The sequence below is a fragment of the Varanus komodoensis genome, unplaced genomic scaffold (assembly GCF_004798865.1).
Source record: "Varanus komodoensis strain SLA01 unplaced genomic scaffold, ASM479886v1 scaffold12, whole genome shotgun sequence".
Taxonomy (NCBI): domain Eukaryota; kingdom Metazoa; phylum Chordata; class Lepidosauria; order Squamata; family Varanidae; genus Varanus; species Varanus komodoensis.
The window spans coordinates 6,416,690-6,437,708 of record NW_025335349.1 but is presented as its reverse complement, the minus strand read 5'-3'; the positions used below and the strand labels follow the sequence as shown (position 1 = coordinate 6,437,708).

The window sequence follows — 21,019 nt, the reverse complement described above, 5'->3', positions numbered from 1 at the left end:
TGCACTTCCTCTCCTGCCTGGCATAGCCTGTTCTCAATTTCCCTTCTTACCTGTCTCACTGCTTTTCAAGGGAACATGGACATCGCAGGTCCAATAAGACTAGGTGTGTTTGACAGATCCACTGTTGCCTGAAATAAAGGCATTAGTTTTTTATGCTCAGCTGAGGTCCCTGGTCAAATGGATTTTGCAATTTGGAAAAAAAGTTTCAAGACCTGCAGGGACTATGGTGAAACAGAACAAAGGAAAACATGGATGCTGAGTTCCTTGAATCGCAGTGGCTCCATTGTACCACCTGTGGTCTTCCCAATTCCAGAGTACAACAGGGAGAGAATTCCCCCTTGTCCTGTTGCTCCCTCTCTCCCTTCCTACCAGCTGTTTGAAGACAGTATCTGATGAAGAGGAAAGGAGGAGGATACAGAAAAAGCAGATGGCACCCCTTAGGAAACTATATGCTGCCCACAAGTAGCTAGTTGCTGACACCTCTCATAAACACGACCAATGCACTTTCTAATCTCCTGTGAAATACAGACAGAGTTGACACAAATATAGAATGCCTCCAAGGAGCCGTGCCCTCCACTGAAATCAACAGGAATGTCCTTGTGGCTGGAGGAGTGCTGTGCACGCTTTAAGATGCACCCTCTTGCAAGGATTCATTCGAGTGGGAGCAGAAAGGGCCTCTGTGGAGCTCTGCCACCACTCATCTGGCTTTCCTGCACCCTCAGCAAGAGATTAATGTTTGCCACGTCATCGCTCTCGGCTTCCCAGCAGCCATAACTAACTTTCCCTCCTGACCATCGGTAGCTTAAAAGCTCTTTAACAGCATACATTTAGTTTCACCAGTCAAACTGCAGGGATATTGATTTATTATTTTATTTAGAGCAAGTAATCTAAGAAAAAGAGCTTTCTTAAGAGCATTGCCTGGGAATGCCCCGGAGCCAGTATGAGAGAGGAAGCAAAGCTGTGGACTAGATTGGATCCTGCTGGTGACCTTGAACTGTTCCCCTGAATTCTCAGGAGGTGTTTTGGGACTCCATGATGCAGATTTAAACACAGAGGGAGATTAATTGAATCAAATATTGTCTATGGGTTTGCCTATGATTGACTAATGATTTCTGTTAAGCCAGGGGGCGGGTGCTGCAGTTCTTGTTGGACTGCAACTCCTATCAGCCCTATCCAGCATTGCTCACAGTAGGGAATGATGGGATTTACAGTCCAAAAAATCTAAGGGCTCAAGTTCACCATTGCTGAGTTAGGCCATTGATTTATTGTCCATTACGTGATTATTAAATTTGCCTTAGCAGTTCAATTTCTATTGATGGTGCAGGTCCAAGCCCATTTCCGTTGTGTCTCCACTCCAGCAGCTTTGTCTTCCGATGTCGCAGTTCCCACAGTAACCAGCACTCTTGTTTATCTGGCGCTGACATTATGCTAGCTGCTGTAGAGGAAATCTAAATTTTTACTATTGGAGGTCCAGAGATAACCCTGCAAATGCCTCAGCTGTGCCGGCTTCTTCTGGAATACTGTAATACTGCTTCTGGTTACATCCTACATTGGTAAGTGCAAAGTGCCATTGTAATATTTACAGGTTCTGTGGGGCTATTTGTTTACTTAATGATTTATTAATGAATACTGCAAACACAATTTCACAAAATGAACCTCTTCTAACAATTCTATAACACACAACATGAGCAATCATAACAACAACAAAAATGGTACAACAAAATGTGCTCCCAAGACCTTGACAACGGCTTTAATACAGAAGTTGCTTATAGAATTACAGAGTTCAAGTGTAATTCACATTCAGACGAAAGAATCCACAATATCTTCAACTGGTTTGAACACAGAAGAATTAGCTCCATATGCAGAATCTTCAAAACCCTGGGATAAAATACCAATTCAATTGCATATACATGGATTCACTTTGTGGATTCACTGCTCCAGTGCAAACATATAGGCAATATACCTAGACCAAGTTGGCAAGGGCCTTAGCAGTCTCAGCAGCTCCTGCCTCTTTGGCTTTCCCATGCTTTCTGATTAAAATCTCTTATTCACAGCCCCCTTTCTTAGTCCCACCCCTTTGGGCTGACCAATATGTCATGGGGGTTCCATAGCAGGCCTCTAGTTTTCCTGAGTCTCCTGCTATCTACTGCAGGCCTCTGCATGGTCTCTTACCGTGTTCCAGAGCGCCTGCAACTCCAAGGAGTGGCTTTTGAGGGAGCACAGCACCAGGTAAGGGAGATCAGTGAAAATCAGGTGCCCCACCTGGTGCAAGCAGAAATGCTTTTCATTAATGCAAAGCCATCTTTGGATGCAGCTCCTTGAGTTCAGTGGCTCTCGTGCAGGTGGCCCTCCAAGTAAAATAGCAGAAAGGGGGCATCGTTGCAGAGGGAGGTCACTGAACAGCAATTCTGCTCAGCCACTACCAATAATGTTCTCTGAGCTGGATTGTTAATTGGGCTTGTAAAAAACTGTGTTAAGATTCTGTCCTCAAAGGGAAACTCTAGTTTCCTATTCTCAGGCAACTGCACTACTTTAAGGGGTGGGGGGGAGTAAATTTATGCCACCTTTTCTCCCAAGAGCGCTTTCTGTGGAAAATTATAATTCCTGATGTTTTACATTTCAAATGGAGCATGCAAGTCGGGGAATGCTTTGCTCCCATCACGTTTTGTTGTATTCTGTCTGCATATTAACGGTGGAGCCTGTGTAGTTAGGGGGCTTTTACAGTAAGGTCTTTGGTTTCTGCTGGCATATAATCCCTCGCTGCTTTTACTGAAAGCCTCCTGCTGTGATTTAAAAGCAATGTTTCATACAGGCATGGATGCCTGCTCCCCTTCCCAAAGGTGTCTGTTGCATGCCACCTAAGGCTGGCCAATTTATTTTGAGCCCAAGGCCAAAAATACCACAAGCTCTTCTACTTCAGAGTAAAAAAAAATGTAGTAATAATAAATTAACTTACTAACAATGTGCAGCCCCCTCTCTCTGTCATGGTGAGGCTGACCCTGCCAGAAAGCCAGTGGTAGATCTTCCTTGCCTCTTAACAGCTATCTTGTGGGCATGTAGTGCAACATGAACAAATGTCACACCTCATGCTCCCCAGAGGCTTCCCAGGTTGTATTGCAGATACCTCTGGATAACCATATCCATTGTACTCAGTGATGGCGCACCCCATTCCATTGATCCCCAACGGGAGCCGTAGGGAGGGAATGGTCTCCTTTCCCCTGATACGTTCCATGTGAAAAGTAAGTGTGCAGAGATAGTGCTGGGTTTGAAGTTGGCCGCATCCTTCTTGGTTGCGGAACAATTGGCATGTGGAACAATCCCTTAACCAGGCAGCCCACCTGCTGCCCAATCGACACTCCTGCTCACTTGCTAGGTGGCGCGTCAGCAAGGGAGGTTTTGCTGGATTATGGGTAGATCCTGCCGCAGTGTGTGCCATTTGCATGGGTCCCTGCTTCTCCAGGAGTGGGGCCGGCATGAATCCCCCAAGCTGGGCTGCAGGCCCCTGGCGCCACCCCCAAGAACCACCCTCATCTGAGTAAGGCAGATGGCTTGTACCTCCTTCCCTTTGAAATGGATTCATCCCAAAGCCATCCACCTAAAAATGTTCGACAGCCCTGCCTGGCCATGAACTTCCCACCAACTTGCATTGCTGTGGAAAGGGGGGAAAAATCTCAGCCAGTCAGCCTCTCCAGGTAAAATTCCTCCCGGCCCCATCAGCCAGTGGCTGACGGATGCCTGCAGCAGTGAACTGATGCTCGGAGGGCGGGTGGTTCTGGCAACTCTGTGGAGGTCAGTGCAGGGAGAGAGGCCAAGCGAGGCTGCAGCTCCCTTTAAGCAGTTGCAGCACATGCCCTGGTCTGCCCTCCCTCAGCAGCCCCAGATTGCTGATTGTCCTACGAAAAGTGTGCCAGTGGGAAACTGTGCAAACGCAGCCAGGACCACTTCCCCTTCCCACCACAGCCACTTGGGCCTCGGTACAAGCCAGAGCCTCAAGCGTTTCGGGAGAGGCCATTGCTTAGTAGCAGAGGGCATGCTTTACTTTGCAGAAGATTTCAGATCCAGCTTGTGGCACCTTCAGTCAGAGATCGCAGGACCAAAACCTGAATCTTGCTTGTTGTGGGTGCCAACAGGGACCTTTCCCCCAGTGCAAACAGTTGCCTTGGAGAGGGGATGTTTGTCAAGGTCGCTTCCCTTGCACTGTGCTCCCAATAATGGCCATCCCACCACTCCTGTTCTGCTCCTTGTTTCATGTCTAGCATGCCCATTACATGCAGAGACATGCTTTATTTTGGCCATCAGGCATTAACACTGAGAAGGACCTCTTTGTCCGGAACCCAGAAAGTCACCATGGACAATACCTGGTCTCAGTATAAAGCTGCCCCTTATGCCCACGTGCTTGAGCCGTGAGCCCACAGGATGGCCCTAGGCCAGGCACTGTTCTTGCTGTCCCGGCCAAGCATCTGCAAGAGGGGCACAGCAGCACTGGCCTGCCCCAGCTGAACCAAGCCGTCCAGCTCTTCTCCCCACCGTCAGAGGTCCCTGGGCTTGTGAGCTTCGGGGAGCTTGCCTCCCCATCATCACATCTGCACATGTGGCTGGGTGTGCTTCCAGTAGATTCCAGTGAAAGCCACTGGGGGACTAATTAGCCATCTGGGGCAGAAAATGTAACTAGGTAATCTGTACTCATTGGCAGGATGCATATTTAAGCAGTGACCCTACATAAATCGGCTGCTTCTGTTGCTGTAGCACAGGACTGGCAGCTGAGAGACTGCCTCATTAGGAAGTCAGGGAGAAATGAAAGACTCCTTTTCCCGAGCATTTGAACTTCCCCAGTTGAGTAGCATTGCCAAAATATACATAATCATCCTGGGTCGCCTCCAAGTTCTAACTCCAGGTTGCTCTTCCATCAGCATCTCACTCACTCACTCACTGTCCAGCCCATGAGTTCCTAGTTATATCCACTCCCTCAGTGGTTTTCTTCTCCACTTTTTATACCCCAGCTCAATTCCTCCCTCGCATCACTTGAGAGCATGTAGGCCTGCCCACTGCCCACCTCCACCTCTCATCAGGATTATTAAAACAGTCCCTGCTCTTCAAATTTCTTTCCACCAAAGGCGCTCTCCGAGGGGCTAAGAACATTGGTTCAGGGACACTTCCACTCCTCCTTTGATGGGAACCAAAGACAAGACGTCCCGTCTCCTAGATACCTAAACACCAGGACAGGGGGAAATGAAGAACAACCGGTAAGCAATCCATATTTCTAAATAAGAGCAGACACCAAAAGGGAAGAAAGGTCAATTTAGTGCATTTTCAATGGTCTTTCCTAGCTCAGCTCTCAGTTTCTTCTCCTCTTCCTATGACAGTTGTGTATGTAAGGCAGGGTTCCTGTGACAGCTATTCAAAATCAGGCATTTTGTTGCACTCGGAAAATAAAATAAATCACAAACCTGAAATGTTAAAGAGCTTTGCTTCTCAACAGTATGAGCCAAGATTTAAGTCACACATTTATGTATTTAATATGCATGAATATGAGATGAAAGTGGGTGACATTATTAGGCTCGGTGCATTCATGCTTAAGTTGTCTTTATTTCTTTACAGGCAATATCGGGTTTTGTGTTACATGTGGTGTTTTCTGGGGCTTCTGACACCAGCTACTGTTCAACAGCAAACAAGTAAGGATCTTCTTTACTGTATTTAGTAAAGAACTTGGCAGTCAAAGCGGTTCTGCCATAGCTATATGGAAAAGTCTAAAGCCATTATCAGTGGGATTCAGTTCTTGTGTATGCAGATGAGTGAGTCAGGAGAATGAGACAGGAACTGGAATTTATGAAAGATTAGGACCTTTTGATATTTCGCATTTGAATCTTCTCTCTTAAATTTTCCATTCTCCTCCTTTTTGAATGCTAAAGAAAAACGTATTACATTTCTAAATTAAAGATTTAGAAATAGGCATCAAGAAGCATTCACTGGACCAAACTTTTCTAGATACAAATGGGATCAAACTAGTAAGAGCTCAGTTGAAAAAGAGTTCTGTATAGCCTGAAAAAAGCAGAAAAAAGCCTATACTAGCAGAGGTTAGTTCAGCAAAAAGATCAAAGTTTCATTCAAGCACGAGTGCTTAAGCGCATCAACATGGTGGTGGCCACCAAGTTTCCCATACTGTAAATCTAATTTCTTATGACCACCATATCATCAACTGTGTAGAACAAGTAATAATGGACAGTAAATGGGCATTTAATTAAGTAATTCCCCAAATGTATAGCAAGTTCAGCTCATGAGACAAAAGAGGTAATAAGTTTACTATATTTAGGCAATAATTTAGGCGGGGGAAATGGCAGGGGATTCTACAGTTAAGTGTCAGTTTTTACGACAGACAAGAAGATCTGTATATGCTAGAAAGGTGCCTTGTTTCAAACTGTCTTTTTTCCATCCTCTAGAGACATTTTCCAGCTTGACTTGAAATGTTGCATAGGTTGAATCCCTGAAGTTAACTCAAACCAATGTTTAATTTTCCTTTTTGGTACATGAATGGCCTGGGATATTTCCCCACCCTTCAAGTGGCCACAGTGGTTCTTTAGAAAGCAAGTGGGTCTTTCAACATTGAAACGACTGTGTGTTCTTCTAAGAAGCTTTCTGCTATGCACTGATCCAGAACCCCTGCCTTCCCACATTTGCATTCACTTTTGGGGTTTGCTGTGTGATCAAAAATGGGAAATGAAGGAATGGGGGTGTCTGAAATATCAAAAGCAAAGGGAAGGATGCCAAGAGCTTGGATTCCTAACTGTTGGTTTTGCTGGAGCAAAACTTGGCACTTGTTTGTTTTAAGTGTGGGTGTTGACTTAGCTAACTCGCAAGCTAGAATTTTTTAAAGGGTTTCCAAACCACAAATAACTCTGCACTGTGGAGCCCTTTATATTGCAAGCCTATGTCAAGGGAGGTCGCCGATCCTCAGAAATAGCAGGGAAGAGAACTGATGCTGTGCAGTGCCTTCTGTTGGGTACATGGCCCAAGATGTGAACACCAGGACTTGGTTTGTCTAACAAGATAGCCTCTTGCCGGTAGCGAGCCACAGTAGGGTTTGTGTCACTTCAACCCAGAGCACTTTCTGCTGGGTGGCTAATTTTTTGGGAATAAGCTCCCCCGACAACTCCCAGTTTGTTCAAGGGGTTCTTTGTACCATGATGGGTTGTTGTGTCCTCTGACCCAGGAGAGCCATTTCATGGTGGGTTGTGGGGCTGGGCAGTGAGCTGCTCAGCAAAGACGCCAAAGCCCCTCCTGCTCACCACCTCTGTTGTCTCACCTTGTCAGTTGTCATGGCAGTTAACTTTGCGACTCCCTTTGACAGCAGAAATGCATAAGAGTATCAAACAGTCAAGACCACACAGCTGTAAGAGCACTCTCAACAGAGACCACCACTCACAGTTTATGGAAATGTTTTCCAAATTTCAGGACCAAAGCAAATAAAATAAAAAACTGAGCCCGCTTTTGGCTTTTTAAGGTTTGGAGGGGAGGAAAGCAGCAAGCAAGAAGGGGTAGGGAAAGGGAACAGAAGGCATGCCTGCTGGGATACGTGCCGGAGCCAGCGGGAGGAAGGCGGGAGAGAACAACGGAGAGCAAGCCTGACTGCCCACTAGGGGGACCAAGAGCTCAGTGAACAACCAACCCCCGTGGCTTATTTTGTAGGGTGCCTTAGCCTGACACGAAAACCTGCCTCAGGGCCTCCATCGTCTGGCCTGTGTGGATGTGGGGGGAGAATCCTGCTGGTCTTGGTCCATGGCCCTCCCTTGTCCCAGGGTTCGGCCTGTTTTGCTGTTGTGACTTCATGTTATATCTGCCCCTGAGAATTTATGCTCTGATCATAAATCAGTGGACAGCCCATGGCCTGTGGGCCACATGCAGGCCCCATCATCCCCTCGTGTGGCCCTGCTACCATGCCACCAAATTTGTGCTGGCAAAAGGACTTGTTAGATTTCTGCTGAATTTCAAGATAAATGTAGCCATTTTTGCCTTTCATAGTGGATTACCGCTCAAAATTGACAGCAAATTGACTGTGTTTGTTTTGCTGCCACTGAATTTGACCCCTGCCTTAGCAATGGTAGTAAAAGAACCCAGGAGAGTCCAATTGGCAAACATATTCCCTGGATCTTCCAGAATTGCCTATTTCTGTCCTTAAAAAATTTGCTTGGGCGAAAGTGTCATTCAGTTCTCGGAGCTCATCTTTCAGGAAATGGCTCATGGTCACATACCATCCAGCAGCACAACGCACAGAGATAATGCATCCAATGTGCCTTGCAGGGTTTCCAGTTACGTTCAGTTCAGACACCAACGCTGACCTCTGCCCACCAACCAGGATTGGCCAAGATGACCTACCAGGCAAGTATATGCAATCCTCCATATGCACGCTTCTTTTAAATTAACCATTTTGGGAAAACCCTTTTGAGGACTGCCTCCTTATTTTGAGAAATCACAGCTGGTTGAAAAATGTTTAATAAATAAACTATTTATTAATGCACACACAGACACTTCCTGTCAATCATAACTTGCAAGCATTGTTTAAAATCCAAAAGAATGAGCTAAATATTTCACTTTAAAACAGTGGGGAAAATGAGTTTTAAAAGCAACAGGACTTGTATCAGAAAAGAGAACAAAGCAGGGAAGAACAATCTAATCTTATTTAGCTGGATAATTTCTCCATTGAAACATTTTTCAAATGCACATATCTGTTCTTTTAGGGTATGATCTGATTTCACAGTTCCAGCTTGAGAAAGCTGCTTCCACAGGCATTATCCAGCGTGTGGTGGGCTCCACAGACTTACAAGTTGCTTACAAATTAGGCACAAATGCGGACTTCAGGATTCCAACCAGGTAACCTGCACAGCTGCTTTGTTTATTATTTCTTTGCTTAAATGGACAACTCTCTGATTTTTTATCTGGGAAACCATTATGCAAGGGTAAAACTAGCTTCTATTTCTACAAGGTTCTCTTATACCTCTGGGCAAAGCCACCAATTTTTTATATGCGGTAGCTGCTATACATTTGATTTAAGTAGCATCCTGCATGCATTACGAAGAGCTTGTGCAAACTGCCCTAAATGTTCTTCCCCAATTAGCCCTTTGCCTGTTGTTACGGGATAAAATTGAGGGTGCATTTGCACATGCATGGTCAAAGCCTGCAACTTGCATGAGTTGAACAGCCATAAGGAGGGATAGAAGCACATCCAGCCAACCATCTCTAGCATGGGATAGCTCAGTGGAGGAAGTTAACACGTTCAGCTGCAAGTAATTGTGTGAAAGCTCACTGCAAAGGAATAAAGTTCCTCTAGGCATCAATCAGCTCTTAGGATCCTCTAAAACAAATACTGCCCTTTATGTGGGATACCTTATGTTTGTCTGTAGGCACATCCCCACATATTTCTTTATTATAGTTCTTGGTGGCTTTTCAGGGCAAAAGTGCACTCAAGGTATATGACATATAGCAAAATAAAACAAAAACAACCTCAGAATGATAACAGCACAGTTAAGCACAAGTGACAAAACAGCAATGAAAACAGCAACCAAAACAGGAACAACAGCCATCTGATTAAGAGAAGGCCAGAGCAAAGCAGTGTGTAACCCCATTTCCCCTCCTGTGGACACAAGGAACCTACGAGAAGAAGGATGGGGCAAGCCATGCTTGTTCCACCCATTGCTCTGCTGTTCTTGTCACTCCATACCCTCTGCACATTCCAGACCGTGTGGAACTTCGAAACAGTCCTGCTGCCATCTGAATACCGTGTGAGCCGGAGAGGGGACTTGGTACTGTGGCTTAGTCAGGCTTAGCAGAGCGTATGTTTACAGGCATCCATTCTGGGTGAACAAATCCATTGTGGGTGTTCAGCCAGTGGGTGACTTGCAGAGGCCACCTAGGATGAGGTGGAAGCCGGTTTTAATGCAGCTTGCCTCACCTGACTGTGAGCAATACCACTGCTCCAGAATCGTGCTAATAAAGCTGTTCTACCGCACTGCTCTGCACTATCTCTTACTCATACATGAAGCATGTAATTATTTTTCATATTAGTTTAGGGCACAAGGGCAGCCAGCTATTATGCAGGAGATGTGTGCACTTTCCTGTAATTTGTCTGTGTATGCTTGGAAGGAGGCACTGTCTTTTCTTGGGAGTGTACAGTGTAAAATTGATGATGGGACCTATTGCCACCTGGTGGCTATAACAGGTTACAGCAGTGCTGTTCACCAAAACCAGTGCTGAAAAACCAGGCAGGTAGTCTGCTATTACAGATTTCTACAAGGGCATAGGCAGATTGATTTGTCATCTCATTACAATATGTGCTACTGGGCACAACTGACTCCTCTTTCCTTGTTTGGGGAGAGTCAGTGTTGATGAGGGGGTGGTGCTGTGAAGTTTGGTTTTAAAGGCATCAAGGTGTTGTGCTAATTAATGCAATCATCTAAATTCCCCTCCCTGAACATTAGAGGAGGTGCAAAAGTTACCTGGAAATATTGTAGAATGGATAGCATGAGATAAAACCTAAGCTCAAGGATGCTGCTGAAAAAGCAGGTGTAAGAAGGAAGACAAATCTATTTACAAGTACGATGCTCTCCTAAAAGCTATAAAAGTTTTAAATAAATAAAAAGTAAACAAACAAATAATAGATTCTCTTCTGGAAGTTACAGTATGCTTGCCACGCTCATAGTTTGTTTTTGCATGGTGTCGCTTTCATCACTGTCCATATGATCCCTCTTCTGCATTATTTATCAGAACTTTATAGAGTAGGTATATGGAAGCTATAGTAGATTTGAACTTGCATTACATGGAGAAAAAATAGGCTTGATCCAGACTTAGTCATCCTCCACGGAGACCAAGGGGAATGAGCCTCTCAGCCCTAGGATCAATTTCCATTTTGTAGAAGCTCTCGGGGGCTGCATTCCATTGGTGCGTGGGGCCAAAGGAAAAGAGGCAGAGCTAAAATGCCAGCATATTTTAGTATAAGGTTCTTACTGCTGGTAACTAAGAATTTCAGCCTTTTAGAATGGAGGAGGGGAGGCTGCAGAAAAAGCAGGAAGCCATGAAACAGTTGGAGACTGGGGGAAGGAGCGGGCAGGGGAATGAGGCATGGCCATCTGGGGAACACTTGGAGGCCACATTGGGACCCTAGGGAAGATGGATGGATTTGGCCCTCAAATCTGAGTTTCTGCAGTCCCAGGTATTATGGCTGACTCTGCTTTCAACCCAGTATCTGTACCAAATCCTGCTGAACATGAAGGTATGCAGTGAACTATTACCATTTACTCAGTTTCTATGTGAAAGGGATTGATAATCTAGATTTCATGCACATTCAGAAAGAGCAAACAAAATCCCCCTAGACTGACAGTAAGATTGCAGCGGATCTTTCTAGCTTCTTCTGAGTAACTTAATCCTGAAGAGATTTTCCCCCTAAAGCCTCATTAATTACTGGTGGCAGTGGGGAAATGTCGGCTAGTTTGGATGTTATACCAGGACCAGAATTATTTAGGAGAAAAGTAGTTTTGCACACACATTCCTGTCACAAATCTATTCTGTAACTAGTGAACATGTGGTGTTCCCTTTAGCATGACGAGGATGATACTTTGTTGGGTTAAGATTTTGCAAGGGGCCTTTGCTTCTAGGAAGACTGATTTTTTTTAATGTTATGTAATCTTCATAGAGCATGTAGCCTTTTTATTGCTAAATCAATGCAAAGTAAGAATAACATAACCTGTAAATTTAATGCTGCTCAATTTTGGGGGGCAGTGGATGCCCCTGTTCTTAGCATTCTCAAAATAAAGATCCTATTAGAAATATTCTATGGATCAAACAATGAGTAATTAAGCTAAAATCCTGTGTACCATTACACAGTAGTAAAGCCATCTAATAAGCATTCATATTTTTAGATTGCACCAAGATTCATATTTTTAGATTGCCACTCAAATGGTTGCATCTTTATATATCTGTAAACTGTCTTCTTTTGGTAGTGGAAGATTTTCTACTGAGAGCCCAGTTACAACATGCTAGATGTTCTGCATCCTTTAAGAGGAGAATGATGTTTTCCAAATGATTGAGTACCCTGGGTCTTGGTTGTCAATAAATTTTTCCTCCCAGGGTAGTAAAACAGTGATTAATGTGGGAAAAAATACCTCTAGAGGGTTCACCAACCTCCCAGAGCTGGTGCTGATATCACCAGGAGGGGACATAGAGAAAGGGAATTGTTCCCCTCCCTTTCCTCTGAGAAGCTGTTCCTTCAGTGGGAGGGCTTAACTTGATGCTATCGATGATAACTTTTCTTGGATATTTAGGATTAGTAAGCATATGGAATTGTTTTTTAAGAGTGCTTTTGAAGGATAGTTTAGGCGAATTACAAAAAAGAGGATAAGTGGGCAAGGAGGATTTGATGTCTGTGCTAATTATAAAATCCCACACTATTCCTCGTATATATATTTAACCAAGTATAGTTTATTTTGGCATGATCTGTTAGACATATTCTAATGAATAACAAACTTATATTTGCAATTACAAAATCAGTACTAAGCTTAACAAATTTTAGCATGCAAATGTTAGCATACTTTTGGCAAGATTCCTTTATGAAGTTAAGAACATGTTCATTACTATTCAGCAGTTCCAGTTTGCATATTTCCAAGGAAATCTTGGAAGCTAATGCAATTAGGGGATTATCTGTTTTGTTTCAGCAATTTTTCCTCTTCCCAATAAATAACACAAAGTGAGTTTTTTATCATTATATGTGATGATCAAATTATATAACATGATTCTATACAGCGTGAATGCTATTTTACTGATCAACAGAAGGAAGTGGGATTTCTCAGAAAATGAAATCAAGAGCTTCTTCACACAACCATTTCAAAATGAGAAGCCATCTGTGTTAATTTCCAGCCCTGCTGCTGTGGGCAAGGTCATTGTGTGCATTTACTGTGCAGGATTCAGATCAGATTAGTTTATGCAAAACAGCAGTCACAGCGCTGCACCAGAAGCCAATCTGGTTTGAATCAGTCGCACAGGCTTCTGGGATGGACAGGATCACCTTACTGCAGATTAACACGGCTGTAATAGCAGGTCATAAGACCAAAAGCTGAAAGTGAGGGCACAGAGAAAAGAATGAATTCATGGATTTTCCCTGCTGCTAATTATTTAATAGTGCTTTAGATATATAAGTGTTTTTCCATGTTCTGCCATTTATGTGTTTGTAGGTATGTGGTTTGTATAATGCTTTTAAAATTTGTGTTGTTTTTATTATGCAATGCAAAAACAACCAAACTGCATCATTAAAGAAAGGAAAAACAAAACAAAAATATTACAATTGTTAAAAATAAAATGGATATGTAGTACTCATTCCACATCTTTATACCTATCAGTTAGTATAAAACAGAGCATACTGTTGTTATTAAGTTTATATTGTATGATTAAAATAATTATAATATATTTTAAGGTCTTAATCTTTGTAAACTGTCCAGACAATTTCAGCTATTGTGGAGGTGGCATAAAAATAAAATCAATCGGCTGAAGCAAAGAGAAACTTTTTGGGCTCAAATCCTACCAAAGCAAGATGATTTTGGCCAAACTTCTAAAACCATAAAGTGTCAAGGCTGCTGTGGTGCATTTGGGGAGAGGAAGGAAGTCCTCAGCTCCCAAGCTGTTGGATAAAATCCAATTAAAACTGATAGAGGAAGCAGGAAGTGGAACATTAAAAAAAACCCCTTAAACAGGGACTCCCCTAGAAGCATTTGGAGTTACCAAAGTGAGATTGAAGAAACAATCTGAAAATCCATAGAGTAACACTGAATGTTGGCCATGACTTTACATTCAACAATTGTATAAAATGCAGGGCAAGTGTAAATACCATCACAGTTGTCTAAGTAGGCCTGTTATGGAGGGTTGCTTTAGTTTAGTGTACAGCTCTATTTTGTTACTGGCTGAAAGGTCATAAGTGTGAAGTTTTGTCTTGAGTTATTTGTGACATAGGAGAGACTAAACTGTTGAGTTAAAGTTTCTCTGGCCAGTAAAAGGACTCAGATTGGGTCACAGCACAGTTGGTTCCTTGTCATCCCCCCAGCCCCTCTCTGGTGACCATTTATCCCAATGCCAAACCTAGCTAGTCTGCTTTATTTTCATCCTGTATAGGTCTTTGTATCCTAATGGATTACCTGACGAATATTCCATTCTTACGACTTTTCGGATGGCTGGAAGTACACTGCAGAAATACTGGAGCATTTGGCAGGTTTTGGACTCCTCTGGAAAAGAACAAGTTGGGCTGAGCTTTAATGGACAAGCCAAGTCTGTTGAATATTCATATAAAGGAGCTGATGGAAATCTCCAGACAGCAACATTTTTGGATCTGCCAAATCTGTTTGATTCCCAGTGGCATAAGGTTATGGTTGGCATCAATAGGAGTGGGGTCACTCTTTATGTTGACTGTACTAAGATACAAACTTTAACCATAAAGCCAAAAGGAAAGATGAATGTTGATGGCTTCACCATGCTGGGAAAACTGAAAACTAATCCTCAGATTTCAGTTCCGGTAAGTGTTCCTTTTACAAAGTGCTTGTTTTTCCTCTTGATTTTTTGAGGAGTGCAGCTGAGGTGTCGTAATGTGTTTTGTTGGATCAGTGACATGTTAGAGAAACAATGCCTACTATATCTTAACATTCTTTGAACAGAAACCTCCTTACAACCATATATCCTGGAAATTTGCTTTTACTGAATCTTATGAAAATCATCCAGACAGTACAGAGGGAAAAAACAGTTCTGAAAACTAAAGATTATTTAGTATACCAGACTAAAATAGTTGGGTCTATTGAAGGTTTTTAATACATGTCATCAGCTAATTAAAAAGCATAATTAAAAGCCATCAGGTTTTTACAAAATAGAAAAGAACATGACCAACTTTGAACTGCATTATAGCTAAGCAGCTTATCAAAATTAATGGTGCTGTCAATTAGATTTAAAAAGTCCAACTGATGTATGCAGGCTGGCCTTTGAAAAGAGTGTTTGTTTTATTTCAGCTCTAGCTTACTTCACTCCAAAATTTCAGGGTAGAAGCTGCACTATCCTAAAAGGCATGGTACTAGAACTCTCACACTCATAATTGCTGCAAGTCACTATTGGTGGTATTCTCTTATAAAAGAATTAAAAAAGTATGCAGTTCTCTTAAATTAATGTGACGCTGGCCACTATTGAATAAATAGTTAATAAAAGTAATACCTAGATCTACGTAACTTTGAACAGACGGTTGTGCTTGTGTTGATTCAACAAACAGGCAAAGTAAATGTTCCTTACTCTGCTTAATTCAGTTAGTGAAAGAGCAGATAGGCTCCTGAATTCACTGCTCTCAATGAGATTCCAGTTTAGACATACCAGAGCCAATCTCAGTTCGCTACTCAGCTTGGGCAGAACTGTTCAAGCAAAGCAGAAAGGTAATTCTCAGCTCCATTTTCTGCACAGCCCAGTTGAGGTGTTTCATGCATAACTTGGCTATGCGGTGCAGGAGGTGAAGCAAGGAAAAATACTGAAGGTGAAAGGATAGGACCTCTTTGATTGGAATTCGAGGAGGCATTAGTGTGTCCTGACTCTTCAATGTGAGGAAGCTGAGGGGTATTTTCTAATGAAGGCTTTTGAATAGTTGAAAGAAATTACAAGCCGGAACAAAACTAGATGGTTGAAATATTTGCAATAAGAAGATGGCTGGCTTCATGGAATTGTATGAATTTGGCAACATTCTCCCACAGCATTTGATTCTTCTTTGTTTTCTGTTTTCGAGATTATCAGCCTGTCATGTTTTGGTGTGCTATCACTCGCTTGCATCAAAGTTGTTTCTTCTTCTTCATAGGTGGTTATATTGATAGGTTTTCTGAGAATTCCAATTAACATGGTTTGGTTGGACTTTGCATTACTGCCTGGGCTACATCTTGCTGCAATGTTAGAGTCACTCTGTTTCTTTTGAATTTGTAATTCCTGGAGTAAAACACTTTCTGTATGACGAAAAATCCCATTCCACGTTATCTCTAACCCTAATCAAGTACTGTGATGGTTAACCATTCCATTTCTTGCTTTATGGTTTCCAGTTTGCCTTGATTCATACTTCTTATGTTCCATGTTCCAACTTTATGTATCCTAGGACATCAGGCTTCCCTTTTGTCTCTGTGCATGTCGGCTACTAGCATTCCTTTGGGCTTTGATCTAGCAGCAGCATTAGTGACAGCACCGTTTGTACTTGTCCCTTGCTCTTCCCCAGTAGCTGGCTGAGAGCCTTCTGACTTGGGAGGCTCATCTTCTGGTACTAACTCTTGTTTCATTTGGGATTGTTTCATCAATAGGATTTTAAAGGTCGCAAATATTCAGAAGTGGTTGACCATGGCCTTCTTCCATGCAGTACTAACCAGAATTAGCTCGTGCCACTGTCTGCAAAAGATCCTCCACCAGTGTCTCCTGCAACTGCCTCTGCTGCCCCATAGCTGCCCCTCGGGAGTTTTTCCACCCCATCACCATTAGAGAGATCAACTCTCTACTGCTTCAGTGACTAGTAGTCTTGAAGAGGGTGGATGCGTCTTAGTCTGTATCCCAGCTTTGCCCATTCTGCCCTGGGCAACCCTGCTAGGAGACCAGCCTCGTGAGAGAGCATGGCCTCCTGGTGGCATTGCTCGTGGCTTCTTGGACACTCTTAATTCCCCTCACCGCACTAAGCTGTGCATCCAGGAGGGGTTTGTACTAACCCGCTTACTTGAAAACACTGACATCCATTCTAGAGAGCACAAATCTCTACAGAAAGGAAGGACAGTGGCCAGATCGTCCACAGTGCAAGAACTGTAGAAGAAACCCATGAACTGAGCAGTCATGGCAATCTAACCAGTTAAGCCCAAGGGTGCTTTGCATGTTGAACCTTCAGATCCTAAGCATGGTGTGTTTCTATGGGGGAGGGAGAAGCAGGTACACATCTTTATTCTCCACAAACCTGTGATGTTTCCTCTAATATATAAGGGACGAACTTTCCATTCCCCCCACTCAATAGCATGGATGCTATGTACATATTTTGCATAGCTGAGAATAAGCTTGAGGTCCTGTGGTATTCATGGGCTGTGGGAAAAAAGTTCCCCCTCAAACTTTCTGGAGATACTCAAATATGAAACAGTCCTCAGTTGGAAACAAGTCTCATTCCTTTCAAAGAAATCAGAAAGTAAGTATGCAGGCCATTAGAGTTGCCACAGTAAAGCCCATTGCTCTCTTGGGGAAGTGTCATATGCTGTAAGGAAAGATTGGAAGAGTAATGGGCAAATTTTGGAAACACGCATCTTCTTCACTGTGAGCTTCAAGAGCTTTCACCACATCCAGAGCAGGTCTACATCTTGCTGAGGAGAAGGAGTGCGAGTGTGTTTCCTTTGCACATTACCCAAATGTACAAAAATGAATATGGCAAAGACTTCCTTTTTCAGTGCTTCATAACACTGTGCTAGCCACTGTCCCTTTATTGATTTATGAAACAGTGGTTAGGCCCATGAGAATGCAGATTCCTTTTCCCCCTTTTCTCTCCTTTCTGGCATCCATACCAAACCTATCATAATTTCATCCAGACTTCACATTGATACTTAATTCTTATGATCAACAACTAGGGCTTGCTGTTAAACCAGACTGGAAACTTAACCAGTTTTTAAGCCACTTTTCCAGACTTTGGTTAAGAGCAAATCCTGGTTAGCATTAACAAGTCTGGCTAATGGGGCAGGCAAAAAAACCCCTAATAAATAAATAAATAAATAAATAAATAAATAAATAAATAAAGTGATTTTCAGTCTTTATCTCAATGGTCTGACTGGGCCCTGCTTTCGACTGTCATGTATCACATGTAACTAACTATTCTCATTCCTTCACCCATCAACCAGCATTCCATGCTTTGCCACTGTTTTGGCCTTTCTAGTTGGTACACTACTTGGCTGCCAATCTTGGTTGAACAAAACAAAAATGGGTTGAACTTTTGTAGCTCATTAATCATAGCACCATCGTGACCATAGACATATCAGGGGATTTGCATCTGATGCTTTCATTACCTGCTGCTCTTCAGATGGCCCCAGGGTCATCCACCTCTAGCTACACCACCTCATGGAGGGGAGCCACGGGTAGCAAGCACAAAAAAGCCTAGCCTGAGTCCAAGACCTCGTCCATGGTTAAGAGATGGGCTGCATCATGTTTGCACTAGTCCGCTGTCTTTTGCAGAGCAGCTCATCAGAAAACACAGATATCAAGATCATGCATCAGATGAAGTGAGCTCTGTTCCGTGAAAACTCATGCTGTAATCAAACTGTTAGTCTTTTAGGTGCCACAGGAGTCTTTGTTGATTTTACTGCAATATTGGTTCAGCTCTCCTATCCAAAATAGGTGTCAGCACTAATTTAAAAATAAATTAATAAATGGCGAGGTGGCTTCTTTTGCAGCAGACTATATAAAAATGGAATTAAAGAGATCCTAGACATCATAAAGTAATCCATGTTAAATTGCTTATTCCACACAATTATAATCTTATAATATAGGCATAGAAAGCAAGGGCACGCATTGGTTTGATTGCTTGCCTGTCTGAAGATTTCTGAAAGTAAAGAGGAGAATTTCAAATTAGATTCAATGATATATAGGAACGTTGGTTATATCTAACACCCTAATCCTTAAAATACATACTTGGAAGTAAGTCCTATTGTCTTCAAAAGCAATTCCAAATAATTTGCCATCAGATTATGCATGTGAGATATGCTGTCAGAGGGAACACTAACTTTGTTTACTGCAACTTAGCACTTAACTCTGATGATCAACAACCAAGGCCCGCTGTTAAACCAGACTGGAAGCTTAAACCAGTTTTTAAACCAGCTTTCCAGACTTTGGTTAAGAGCAAATCCTGGTTAGCATTAACAAGAGTGTAGCTAGTGTGTAGCATTTAGTGTAGCTAATTGGGCAGGTGAAAAATCTAATAAATGAATAAAGTGATTTTCGGTCTTGGTCTTAATGATCTGACTGGGCCCTGCTTTTGACCGTCATGTATCACATGTAACTTACTGTTCTCATTCTTTCACCCATCAACAAACATTCTGTACTTTGCCACTGTTTTGGCATTCCTAGTATGGTATACTACTTGATTGGTTGTTACTGTTATTTATTTTTATTTGTATTTCTATTTTGTGCTGTGAGCACCCAGAGAGACTTTGGCATAAACAAACAAACATGAGGCCTTTATTATGCACTCCGCATTCCTTATTCATGCTTGTTTATGGGTTCCTTGAATGATGGCGTGACCCTTTGCTTCTGTATGGAACCAGCACTTCCAATGAATTTTTGAGATTGAGGAAAATCAAGCATCTGATTGTGAAAGTGAAAGCAAGTTCCTTTTCTTCTAGTGTATTTGTGCCATTCTGCTATACCACCTGGCCACATTGAGGTTATGTAGCAGAAAAGCAAGAAAAGAACACTGAGGCAACACTGAAAGTAGAGATAGCCAACTAACAGCCTGGTGTGGAAAAGCACTAAATGCTAGAAATCTAGAAACTACAGAACATGCGGAGTAAATTGCTGGTTCTGAATGCATCACACTCCTGCTGAAGGACTTAGGCAGGTGGTCTAGGCTTGCTCCTGGACTCAGTGCTGTCTGTGGAAGCACAGTTGGTTCTGGCTGCCAGGCATGGTTTTTACCTGGCAGGACTAGGAGCTGCAGCCTTATCTTTAGAACATTAACCTAGGTGCAGTGACACAGATCTTGGGTGCAGCCAGGTTAGCTTAAGATAGTCTGTTCTACATGGGGTTGCCCTTGAAGACAGTTTGTAAACTGCAGATGGGATAGAATGTGCCAACTCAAATGCCTGTGGGAGCTGAGCATTTGAATCATACTGCTCCTATTCTGTATAGTTTACTTGAGCTGCCTGGGCTCAATTCAAGATGCAAGATTTGGCCCTTAAACCATAAATTGTTTGGAACCATGTTAACACCAATATAAGCCTGCTCAACAACTAGCATCAGTAGCAGAGGCCTTACTGTCTGGGCCACAGCAAGAGCTGCTAGGCTGGCAGGGACTAGGGACAGAGCTTTCTTGGTGGTGGCTCTACAAACCTTTGGAAATCCATTCCCAGAGAGATTTACATGGCCCCATCACTGCCGGGTTTTAAGAAAAATGCCTACAGATCTACCATGTCCAGGGCATCTCTTTATTGTGACCTCAGCTAATGCAATATTTTAAAACATAACATTGTGATTTTGTAGCATACACAAGAAATATGCTTTAAGAACATAAATTGCCCTCTTCTCCAAGATGTGCTTTGTAATATTGCACCATGATGTAACAGATACACCATTCAGAATATTATACTCATCATCATCATCATATCATCATCACCATTACCATCACAGTCCAAAGTGCTTTGGTACAGCTCTGACATTTTCCATCAGCATAGACAACCAAATAAAACCTTTCTAAACATCATAGAGACATAGAACTAAGAGGTTACTTGGAAATTTCATGGAAGCACCACAGAAGATGCTTAACCAGTGTGTGAAATCTCGGAAAGCCATGCCTAAGAAGCTTTCTAGAATGCACAGGAACCAAGCCTGCAGAATCATTATTTTTTAGTTCTTTTTCTTTTTGCATTTCATTCATCCCACTGACAGTTCAGCCTCCTTTATTCATTGTTTTGGTAGAAAGAGAATCAATAAGTGTTCATAGGAGGGGACCCACTCTGCCCCACACCAACTCTTTTTTCTTAGAATAAGCAACAGAAGTTGGATTTAAGTGAGGGCCTGTTTGTAAGAGTTCTAGGTTCAAATCCTAGTTCTTCAAAGGAAAGCAATGCCAAGGATTCTGGAATGGTCTTTTCAGAAATAAATATGTTGCCCCTGTACAGCTGCCTTACTAGGAGAAGCTTTTGTTTTTCTGAGCAGCCAGAAATGAGTAAAAGTTAGGAATGACTTTGTGTAAAGGACTACATAGATCAGGGGTCTCAAACTCGCAGCCCGTAGGCCAATTGCCGGGACGGGA

At 42.7% G+C, this 21,019-nt stretch overlaps 1 protein-coding gene across 1 annotated transcript in view; it reads left to right on the top strand.

Moving 5' to 3' along the window:
• Positions 1-8,273: 8,273 nt before the first annotated feature.
• The window catches only part of COL9A1 (collagen type IX alpha 1 chain), a 68,721-nt gene continuing 55,975 nt past the window's right edge, over positions 8,274-21,019 (top strand). Inside the window, exons 1-3 of the mRNA XM_044421446.1 lie at positions 8,274-8,373; positions 8,733-8,865; positions 14,146-14,542. Of these exons, the coding sequence (XP_044277381.1) occupies positions 8,274-8,373; positions 8,733-8,865; positions 14,146-14,542 (630 nt within the window). The remainder of the gene's footprint in view (positions 8,374-8,732; positions 8,866-14,145; positions 14,543-21,019) is intronic.